Source organism: Eptatretus burgeri, unplaced genomic scaffold (genome assembly GCF_056783735.1).
Source record: "Eptatretus burgeri isolate ZD-2024b unplaced genomic scaffold, Ebu_testis_v1 Ebu_testis_scaffold_219, whole genome shotgun sequence".
Classification (NCBI taxonomy): Eukaryota; Metazoa; Chordata; class Myxini; order Myxiniformes; family Myxinidae; genus Eptatretus; species Eptatretus burgeri.
Window position 1 is genome coordinate 50001 of NW_028222169.1, and position 11788 is coordinate 61788.

An 11788-nucleotide genomic window follows, 5' to 3' on the forward strand; every position below is an offset into this window, starting at 1 on the left:
TTCGGAGCTGTCGTATACACAATGGTCATGCCCTCCCTATAAGTTTTCCCTTCAGTGTAATACGACCAAAACGACCGTTAAAAGGATCATCAAACGTGGAAAGGTTCGAGTCGACATCATATCACGGGCCTTGTGAAGGCCATGGTAAGTGTGGGCCTCAGGCCTCTAGGTCAGTGCAATTGGCATTAGGATGCTCATGGTCAACAAAGAGTTGCTAATTCCACGGGGTTTCTGGGGATCTCGTGGGATTGTGAGTTGGACAGGCAACCGTGATGGGTCCGTGACACGCAGGAGCCATGCTGTTGCTGTTTTTCGATCGCAGTTCCTGGAAGCTCCTTTGGGATCGATTTTTTCCGCCATCAATTTGCATATAAATAAACATAAGGGCAATAACCCCTGGGTGCTCACCTGGCAGCGGCTCGATAAGATAACCAGGGAACCACCGGTAGGCATGGATGACCCACAAAATATGTAATTGAGAAGAAAGTAAAAACCTATTGATTTCTTATAAATGCCATGAACAAAACTTGGTACATACATGGTGAGTAATCTGTCTGGTGTTGGCTTAATGGGTAGAGTGGTGGGCTTGGGATCCAAGGATCCTGAGTTTGAATCCCCCTTGGCTGTTGAATTAATACTAGGTGGGGTTGACTCTGCCCGTCATCCTTCCGAGGTCCACTAAATGAGTGCCAGCATGCTGGTATTCTATGTTGGAGTGCTGACCCGTCCAGGGTCGTGCCCACTCGCCCAGGAGACTGCCGAGGCAGCACCAATGCTCTCCATGATCCCAATGGTGATGAATGTTGTGGTAAAGGGGGAGGGGAGGACAGAGAGTTGGGGATGGGTGGAGAGCAAAGATGGCACAGTCAGGAGGGGAAAGTTGAGGACATTTGATGTGGAGTAGAGGGATTGAGGAGTTGGAGTGAGGGGTTGGGAGGAGGATTGAAGTCTTCAGATATGTAGTGGGAGTGGAGGTTGATGACTTGGGGTGTGTGAGGGGGGTGGAGGCGAGTTGAGGATCTGAAGTCACATTGAACATTGCGTGGATGTTCCGCGTGTCCCTGTAAGTTAAATTATAAAACTGGAAAGTATCTCAAAATGCAAAGCCCGTCCGCGTCCGCTTTGTACTCAAACTAAACTTGATGAAAACAGCTAAAAAAAACATTAAAATGTATTAATTAGTTTTCTCCATATTGTAATATAAATAATTTGTTGAAAATTTGATCACAAATAAAAAGCCCAAATGGTGAAAAGGTTCATGTCCTTGACGGGCAAGGGCACATGCACATGAAACCCCATGTCTCCCGCTGCGTGCGTCCTCCATCCCCTCCCCCCGCACCCCACACACACGACTGTTAGACGAGACAAACAGCCACTGTGATTGGAGGAAGTGCGGTCACTTCCCGGAGCACTCTGGGTACCAGTGACGTCGCTACAAGTGGACCTTTCATTTTCTACGGAGGAACTTCCTCCTCCCCATGGACACCACCTTCACCAAAACTTCATTCTCAGAGCCTGTTAAGATCAAATTTCATTTTCTCGTGTCTGAGGGGATCAAGGAAAGGCAATCGATGCAATGCAGGAGAAATTCTGAATCATTTTATCTCGAGAACGAGCTCATGGGCAAAAAAAAAAGTTTGAGTTCGTACAAAATAAAAAATTTCTGTTCAAAATCAATGCAAGGCTAGGGAGTTGGGGCGTGCGAAAGGTGAATCAGTTGTACCATCGGATGATCTGACGAATGTCGGAACCATGGCTCGTCGGCCTTCCTTCGACGCATGATACGTGCAGCAAGTTTTGAGTGAAGTTAAACATGTACTTACGAGAGTCATGGCAACTTGTGCAAAGCGTTCATACGTCTGGCAAACGTACGGCAGGCCCAAGTTATCCAGGAGAATCATTTGTAAAATAAATGTTGCCACCTGACAAAACAAAACATGCAACCGAATCAGTCACCGCATATATATATATATATATATATATATATATATATATATATATATATATATATATATATATATATATATATATTATACGTACACAAAAGCAGCACGGATGTTTTTGCTTCAGATGCGGAACCCGGGTTAATTTAAATCATATTATCGGGAGCGATCGAAGCAGCAGCCTGTTGCCTATGCACCGCCCAAGCAAAAGGATGTATCAGAAGAACGTGTTGCAAGCTTGGATGAAGATCGCCCTCAGGGTGAGTACTCTTCCATGGAACGAACAATCATGAAGATGACAAGAACAAGAATTGCTCAACAATACACGTCCCCGACCGATTTGATATTTTGGAACTGAAAAATTGATGAAACGTCCTGAAACTCGAACTTGTTCCGTCACGTACCATCATCAAGCCATGTACCAAGTTGCAGTTGAAGATGTTAAAGGGGATGGGGAAAAAAGTCTGAAAAACCACAGTCGGAAAGGATGGACGGACCGAGAGCAAATCTGTCGTCCACCCCGCCCCCCCTCCGGTGAAACCGGAAGGGGACTAACAAGCTAATTATTCAATACTTATTAATCAGGATTGTTATAATGATTGCTGTGTAATGCTGTTTACTTTATTCTACTGCAATGGACATGCTACTTCAAACAAATCGATGAAGAAGCGATTATAATGGAGCTGAAACGACGAAAGCAAAATCGTTAAGAACAGCAAGCATGAAGCAAACACCATTAAAGGCCCAGTCACACCTTGACGTTTTCGCCAGCTTATGCCGATTTTTGGAAAATTTGTCCAAAACGCTGGTACACGTGGAATACGTTATGGGTAAGTTTTGATAACATTGAGAGCACGCTGAAAAACACTGCCATACGTCGTTGTACGCTGGCTTTAAACGTTGTACTTTTCGGTTGTCCTCAAATTTTCCATGCTTGAAATTTTAAGACTTATGCCAACGTATGACTCACACGTTCCGCATAACGCTGGCCATAAGTTGTAGGCACGTCACACCATCGTTGACACACGTCGACACACGTTACTTGTGAGTTACTCATAAGTCGAAACATGTCGAGGTAATGTTTAGCGTACCCGAAACTTATTTCTAACCTATGAGTAACGTGTTGTACTCACGTTACACGATCGGTGACACACATCGACACACGTTACCTGTAAGGTGCTCATCAGTCGAAACACATCAAGGTCATGGTTCGCGTGAGTGTTCCAGACTACCTGGTTTTATTTTTTTTTATTTTTTTCTTCCTTCCTTCGGTATGATGGTGATTTCGACACTTCGATTTCTAGTGCGGTTATAATATAATATAATTAATAGGCTACCGCTCAACGATTTAAATCATAACCACACTGTACACTGAACACCGTCATACCGAAGAAAAAAAAAACCGAGAGTCTGGAACATTGACGCTAACCATTACCTTGACGTGTTTCGACTTACGAGTACCTTTCAAGTAACGTGTGTCGATGTGTGTCAACGATTGCATATCGTGCGTAAAACTTATTCCCATCGCATGCGGAGCGTATGTCATACGGCAAGTACGTCGTAAAATTTTCAACATGTTTAAAATTACAAGACATACTCCACTTAATACGACGTATGATAGCGTACTTTGGCGTTCTATTCACGCATACCAAACTTACCCATTCCGTATTCGACGTGCGCCAGCGTTTTAGACGCATTTTTCAGAGGTCGGCATACGCTGGCAAGATCGCCAAGGTGTGACTGCGATGTTGACACTTCCATTTCTGCGGCGGTTATGATTTGAATCGTTGTGCGGCAGCCTTTTCATAACCTACGCCACGTCATCGTCGGCGATACGTGCAGCGCGCTATGCATAAGTTAGACTATCGTTGGGCATAGATTGTGAACGCCGACAACAGGTTCAGCATTCGTTGGTATAAATTATCTATAACACAACGAAACGTTCTGTGTCCGTTACTAATATGTTATGCATAAGACCAACAAGTTATGAATCGGTCCGAATCTTTTAAAAAAAAACATCAAAAGTTCAACGTAAGCAAGCATTTTTTACATACATTTTAATACGTTGCCATTGCTGGCTAAAACGTCAAGGTGTGACTGGGCCTTAAGGAAGCATCACTGAGTACCTAACAAGACAAATCATACCAATGTTCCCCATTATCAAGAGGCGTGCATGAACCTACCATTTTTGAAAGTTCACAGTCAAAGTCCATGATGTGCAAGCAAAGAGGGATGACCTCTGTGCCAATAAGGAAGTTGAACACACTCCGTGCATTACCCTTTACCAGAGCACCTAAACACAGGAATCAAAAGTATTTCCATGACAACCAAAGATTAATACTCCGTATAAATTACCACAATCGCTTACTGACAACAGTACAAGGAAAACAATGCACTCACTCGAACAATGTTGACTAATTCAGGAAACTCTCTCCCAGTGATGTAACAGAACCACTCAATCAAAGGTTGTTTTAAAGATTAAAAAAATATATAATAATAATAATAATAATAATAATAATAATAATAATAGTAAAGGAAAACTGATGTTCCAGGGTTTTTCATCGTGAAAACAAATAACACAAGTCCACCTGGATGTGAACCTGGTCAACACATTTTAATGTCTACACTTTCACAATGCAGAGCATCTCGGCCGGAAGAGAGAGAGGGGCGCAAGAGGCCGGAAGACAGAGGGGCGCAAGAGGCCAGAAGAGAGAGGGGGCGCGAGAGGCCAGAAGAGAGAGGGGGCGCGAGAGGCCAGAAGAGAGAGAGGGCGCGAGAGGCCGGAACACAGAGGGGTGCAAGAGGCCGGAAGACAGAGAGGCGCAAGACGCCATAAGAGAGGGGGCACAAGAGGCCAGAAGAGAGAGTGGGCGCAAGAGGCCAGAAGAGAGAGGGGGGGCAAGAGGCCAGAAGAGAGAGGGCGCAAGAGGCTTGAAGACAGAAGGGAGCGAGAGGCCGGAAGACAGAGGGGTGCAAGAAGCCGAAAGACATAGGAGCGCCAGCGATTCGGAAGATCACCCGAGTTGAGAGCAAAACAAAGTGTCCATGAAACTTACCAATGACTCCAAAGCTTGACAAACACAAGAACTCAAAGGGTATGGTTTGGTTCGTGGAGTGAAGGAAAGGAAAAAGAAAAAAGAGCATTTGTGTGGAGACAAATGCGTCCCTGAAAAAAAAACCATACACAAATTACCTTCCAAATGAAAGTTTTCTCATTCGAAGGATTTAAAAAGAGGAAGAATTATCAAATTAAAAAAAAAAATTAAATTTTCTTGTGAATAACACATCACAAGTATATTTGAGATATATTTGAATGTAAATTGTAATGTTTCCTCGAAGAGGTCAAATTTGTGAAGGTGTTGATTGTCAGCATGAATTGAGGGTTTCTCGGTCACCCGTACCAGTCCTTGAGGACATCCACCTGTCGGGAGTCAGGGGTGCCGAACGCATCATCATGGAACATCCTTCTGTTTAACAAATGCCTAACCTGAGGAATGCTGATCACCTTGTGACCATTCTCCTTTTTTATGACAAAAAACAAACAAAAAACAAATCTACCCCCCCAACCTCCCAATCCCACCGCCCCCCCCACAAGTAATACAAAAAAGGCGAGAGGAGGTGCAATAGATCAGACCTGGTCTCCGGATGCGAGGCAATACGTTGTAACAATGACAGGGCATTGCAAATACGGGTCGACTGACGAGCGGTCAGAGTAGGAGGGTTGAGCGAAGGGTAGACGTTCACGATCTCCTGCAAAACACATTGCCAATGCATTGATGAGCCTCCGCCACACATTTCCTTCATATTCGGCACATGTACGCAATAATATCTGGGCATGAAGCAAGTAAAATGATTTTGGGATCGCAGACAAAAGTCATGGGACACACAATTTTATTTCTATATTTTGGCAATTACTGTACAGTCGGACCCCGACATTGGCCGGGGATCCTTTCCAGAAAAATGCCACAAATGTCAAATTCGCAAATGTCGGGGCATTGTTTCAATGGGAAAAGGGGGATAAGTTCCCGGTGGTTTCAAAAGGTAAAAGCAAAAAAATCCCCTGAAAAGCCACAAATACGTCCACAAAAAAAACCGCGAATACGCGAAGCACAGGGCTGCAAATGTAGAAGCAGGTCAGAAAAACCACGAATACACGAAGCACAGGGCTGCAAATGTAGAAGCAGGTCAGAAAAAACGCGAATACACGAAGCACAGGGCTGCAAATGTCGAAGCAGGTCACATTTTATGAACCGGAAGTAGCAGAACCGCAGATGTCAGGGTCCAACCTTGTTTATAATTTTTTTTTTTACAGGAAATAATATTATGGGACTTTTGGTAACCATTTTTTATGTACATATACACTTTACCACCTACCTCCACTACCATCACACAACAGTGGAGGAAGTGAGCCAAATATATTTAGTACAATGGCTTATAATACCCCGTCAGCAGCAGGGATCAGTAAACCACTTGCACCGTGGCATTTGTACAAGCAAATATCATACGTCATCGTCCGATGACAAAAATCGTTCGTCGCCCCCATGGCGGTTGTGCCCATGACCTGAGCCAGGGTCCTGCTAACAGGAATACAATTTATTTTATTACGCTCTACCAGGAATACAAACAACAAGGAAAAATGCTTCAAAAGGTGCCCTTCGAGGCGAGACGTAGATACACTTGCTCCATTATATGTAGAGACTTTACCATCACCGCAACCAATATACCACCTTGAATTGTTTATTTTATTTTTGCACACTTTACCATCTCCGCTATTTACATTTTTATTTATTTAAATATGCAATGGACACGCCCCATTTTTAAGATGGAGTTGGGGAGGAAAAAGAAGCCTCGCATCCTCGTTTTTGAATACTTCTGACATTGACATGAACGTAACACAATGGACATGAAGGAAGAAGAGAAGACCCAAGTTGAAGTAAAACAGCTGGAATGCGAGTATAAATGTCGGACATGTTTGAATCAACTTGTTCCTGTTGCCAAATGAACCAAACAATTCCACCTTTCTCGAGTTTGGATACTTCCTTCCAATTTTCAGCGCTGACCACGAGTTCTACTTCACTGATGTGGAGAAAAAAAACAATTTACGGGCAATGATTATGATGCAATCGAATGAGAATCACTCCAAACCAAGTGGTGTACTCCCAACGAGATTTAATTTTTTTTGGAAGGTGTAAGATCAACGCAAATAACAAACAAAAAACAAATAATATCTGCAGGTGAACATGATCACATGACATTAACGAGAACGGCACTCAGTGAACGTTTTGGAACCCACTGAAAGGTGGAATTTGGATTCGGACCTGAAACAAAATCGAATCGGCTTGTTCTTGTCACCGGACCAACTCATCCACCCAGTTTTGTCATAACTCGTCCACAACTTTTTCAAATATCTTGCAACGTATCGTTTTTGGCCCTATCTCTCAATGGAGAAGAATCGTTTAAAAAAAAAATGTTGTTTCCGGATCCGGACTCGGACCTTCACCAAAATCTAATCAATTTTTCGTCGTCACACATCCAACCTCCTTGTCCACCAAGTTTCGTCCGAATCAGTCCACAACTTTTTGAGCTATCCGATTCACAGACAGGGATGAAAACAACCTCCCACCCACCTTCGGTGGCGGAGGTAACGACAAGAGAGTTCATGGAACACCTCAACTCGTGCAGTCTTGAGAAAAAGGACGTGGGAAGGGTCTTTTCAACTCTCGCTTTATGTTTCCGAGCACGATCTATATTCGCTTTGTTTGTGAACTTTGAAGGACAGGTGCGATGGCAACCACATATGAAGCTGACGAGTCAAAGGGTAAAATCCAGAGCTGAACCATTCTTGTGTTTAATTTTCCTGGTCTCGGTGGTGGATTCTAGTCGTCGTGGTTCTCATTTGTGATTAAGGAAAGGCCCGTTGAGGGATAAATTCACTGCGGTTCTTCAGAACGCATGTCAGACGCGCCCTTGGCTCACTCGGCCTGATTGTCATTGAGACGCGTGGTGTCCAGTCGGCGTAACGCTTGGCCGGTTTGATGCCTCCAATCTTAATGGTATCTCGCGTCATTGGACGCGTGATCCGGCAAGGTCTTCAAAACGGTTGACCGTTAGCGTTCGCGTTGAGACGACTCCTCGGATTCCAACCAGGCAACTGGGGCGACCATGCCCATAAATTAGTGTTGCGAAATCGGCCAATTTCAAATCATGTTTGTGTAATGGCTGGTGATTATTAGGTGAAATTTTCTTTGTTTGTTGCTTTCTGGGTAAAACAATTGTGCGGAATCCAAGAGGGAAGTGAAGTGTGAAATCATTTCACCTGATTTCATTGGAATTATTTGACGTCGAAGATGTGAGTGTGAAAGATAACTTTTGACTGTCGGCTCGGGCAAAACAAGTTAAAAGGTTGGGGGATGAGTGGGGGGGGCAAGTAGAGGGGGCAATGATGGGTGGGCTGGGGGGATGGGTAAGGGATGGAGGGAAGACCTTAGAGAAAAAGAAAAAAAACATTAGTGCCACAGCATGGGTGCGAGGTTAGGAACCGACACCCGCTTCTTGCTAAGTTCGTGCAGCGCGTACTCCCGGGTCTGAGGGCTCGATATCTCATTGATCCACATGCAGATCTTCTTCCGGTCTTCTTGGTTTATTGCTGTTGCATTCCGCTATGAGGGTACAAGGGGGGAAATAAATAAATAAAGGCATACAAGTCCTCATCAAGGACAACCACACCTTTAAAAATGGGACGTGTGCATTTTACATTAAAATAAACAAATAAATCGTTCGAGGTGGTATTCAAGTCGTGGAGCAGGTGAGATCGATATAAACTCGAGCGTTCCGAGAACACTTCACCCCGTGCAGTCTTGAGAAAAATGGCGTCGGAAGGGTCTTTCAAACTCTTGGTGTGCATGTTTCACGAAACAAACAGTGCTCGGCACGGACATTTGTCTGACTGATGAATCTCACTCTGCCCTCAGGGCATGAGACTCTGTGAACACTGAATCACAGTCACTCTGCCCTCAGGGCATGAGTTCTGAATATTACAGTTACTCTGCCCTCAGGGAATGAGTGCTGAATATCACAGTCGCTCTGCCCTCAGGAAATGAGTGCTGAATATCACAGTCGCTCTGCCCTCAGGGAATGAGTGCTGAATATCACAGTCACTCTGCCCTCAGAAAATGAGTGCTGAATATCGCAGTCGCTCTGCCCTCAGGGCATGAGTTCTGAATATCACAGTCACTCCGCCCTCAGGAAATGAGTGCTGAATATCACAGTCGCTCTGCCCTCAGGGAATGAGTGCTGAATATCACAGTTACTCTGCCCTCAGGGAATCTATATATTAATACTGAAGGACCAATTTTGTGCTCCTCCTCGTGGTCGCGTCATGTTTTTCTCGGTACTGTGACGTGGACTGAAAGAAACTTCGTACCTGTAAGAGTGCATAGCACACAGTGGCGATAGTCATCTCTCAACTCTGAAGCAGAATAAACACTTTTCGTTGAGATGGGGGCGAGAAGTGAAGAGACGGGGGTTGGAGAGTGAAGAGGCGGGGCTGGGTAATTAAATTTTTGGGCAGGGGTAAGCAAATTGAAGGCGGGGGAGGGAATGGGGCAGGGGCGGGGGATGAGTAGGCGGGGGCAAGCACGCCCTGTCCAGTCCATGTCCCTCGAGTGTGGGTGAGCTGGTGAGGGTGGTTGAATGAACGGAATCCGTCTGTGACGGGGTTTCGGCCAGTGAGTGCTGAATATCACAGTCGCTCTGCCCTCATGAAACCCTTAGAGTGATGGGATTACCTTCACCTCATGGGACTGTGTCCATTGTGACATGCACGTTCGTGGCACGAGGTGCGGCGCTTTTCCCGTGTGCGGCGTGGGGTGCAGCACATCTCGCAGGCACGGTACACTGAGGACTGTACAGTGAATGCTTGTGGGCGAGGGAGGGGGCGGGGCTCCTGTCGCGGTCTTGGGCACGTGAGTGGAGGGGCGGGGCTCCTGTCACGGCCTTGTGCGAGTGAAGGGAGTGGGCGGGGCTCCTGTCACGGCCTTGTGCGAGTGAAGGGAGCGGGCGGCGCTTCTGTCGCAGCCTTGGGCAAGTGAGGGAGTGGGCGGGGCTCCTGTCACGACCTTGTGCGAGTGAGGAGAGTGGGCGGGGCTCCTGTCACGGCCTTGTGCGAGTGAAGGGAGTGGGCGGGGCTCCTGTCGCGGCCTTGGACACGTGAGTGGAGGGGCGGGGCTCCTGTCACGGCCTTGTGCGAGTGAAGGGAGTGGGCGGGGCTCCTGTCACGGCCTTGTGCGAGTGAGGAGAGTGGGCGGGGCTTCTGTCGCGGCCTTGGGCACGTGAGGGAGAGCGGGGCTCCTGTCACGGCCTTGTGCGAGTGAGGAGAGTGGGCGGGGCTTCTGTCGCGGCCTTGTGCGAGTGAGGAGAGTGGGCGGGGCTTCTGTCGCGGCCTTGTGCGAGTGAGGGAGGGGGCGGGGCTCCTGTCGCGGCCTTGGGCACGTGAGGGGAGGGGGCGGGGTCTGCATTGATACAGTGTCCCGTGTGAAGCGCCGGTACCTCTCGCTTGTCGCTATTATTTTATTTTTATAAACATAACACACGGGACGGCCGGCTTAACGCCCCTCCGAAGGTGAGCGCACTGCAATGACAAATCACGAGAGCGGCAGTTTTATCGCCAGGTCGGGATTCGAACCCACGTCACCACCGAAAGGGATTGTTCAAAAGAAAAATGGACATCCAGTGTTTTACGTTTGAAGCGAAATAAGTACAATGGGTTCAACCTCGTCCGAAATGGTGGACAGACGAGCACAGTGCACACCACAAGGGAGAACCGTCATGTCGGTGTGAATAATTACATTTTACCGCTTTCTAAAAGGATCGGAGGATTGAGACACATTCACAGAGCAGACATCAGGTTGTCCGATGTCAGATTTAAAAAAAATCACAAGAACACAAGATATAAATCCCGTCCGAGACCCATCGTCACGAGGCACGAGCAGTTGAACGCACCGGACGATCCCATTGGTCGATTTTCAAACAAAGCGATCGCTGATTGGTCGAGCTCGAGCACTCAAACTGGAACGTCATCTCGGCTCTTCCCGCCATTTCACCTCACAGTCAATTCCACCGAGACCAGTCAATTCCATTTCGTCCGAATCCGTCCACAACCTTTTGAGATATCGTGCTCACAGACGGACAGAAAGTGGTGAAAACAGTTCACCTCTTCCGCCTTCGGTGGTCGAGGTGACGAGAGACCAAGCAACAACGTACCTCGTTCAAGGGTTCCGGGGTTTTGGGCGGAATTTTCGGGGCATGAGAGGGACACATTGTGGAGAAAACAAACGTTGCCAAGGAGCACGGCGCCTGGCAACGATTGGCGGTCACGAAAGGAAAAATGGCGCGAAATGAAGAACGTTGCATGAGGAGTGAGGAGTGAAGCCTCGCGCACAACACCCCGCTGTGTGTATCCCTCCGCGAAGCACTACTTCTCAGCAGACAGGAATCCGGCGCTCACGTGGTTTTGTACTTCACGTGTGTTTATTACTTCACGCGATGTTCATGTAAATAAATCTACATTTTGCGTTCGATCTCTGAGGTTTTTTCCTTTCATTTCGCGCTTTTCGCTCCTCATCGGTTTACTTTCCCTTCGCGGATGGATATTCCACCGGCGCTCACAAGAATGAAACGGTGATGCGGTCGAAGTTGGTGTCTCTGGCGGTGGAAATTTTTTTCTCGATTTCGGATTTCATTTTTAATTTCTCAACGAAGAAGAGACTTGTGTGGTAAAAGGTGTTTTTATTTGTGTGAATAATAAATGATTAGTCAATAAAAGCGTTACAAGTGACAATGGAGTT

At 46.5% G+C, this 11788-nt stretch overlaps 1 protein-coding gene across 27 annotated transcripts in view; it reads right to left on the minus strand.

The window, feature by feature from the left end:
• The window catches only part of LOC147007384 (CCR4-NOT transcription complex subunit 9-like), a 23716-nt gene extending 12318 nt beyond the window's left edge, over positions 1 to 11398 (minus strand). For 8 of the 27 annotated variants that reach the window (XM_085867198.1, XM_085867192.1, XM_085867194.1 and 5 more), the window contains exons 1-5: positions 11205 to 11398; positions 5545 to 5693; positions 5000 to 5109; positions 4127 to 4236; positions 1824 to 1922 (exon numbers count right to left, since the gene is read on the minus strand). In XM_085867198.1, the coding sequence (XP_085723324.1) occupies positions 1824 to 1922; positions 4127 to 4236; positions 5000 to 5109; positions 5545 to 5693; positions 11205 to 11354 (618 nt within the window). In that variant the 5' untranslated portion in view covers positions 11355 to 11398. Of the gene's footprint in view, positions 1 to 1823; positions 1923 to 4126; positions 4237 to 4999; positions 5110 to 5344; positions 5365 to 5544; positions 5694 to 8519; positions 8603 to 10789; positions 10922 to 10943 lie in introns of those variants that run through there. The other 19 variants (XM_085867189.1, XM_085867197.1, XM_085867207.1 and 16 more) reach the window with 17 other exon arrangements.
• Positions 11399 to 11788: the final 390 nt, after the last annotated feature.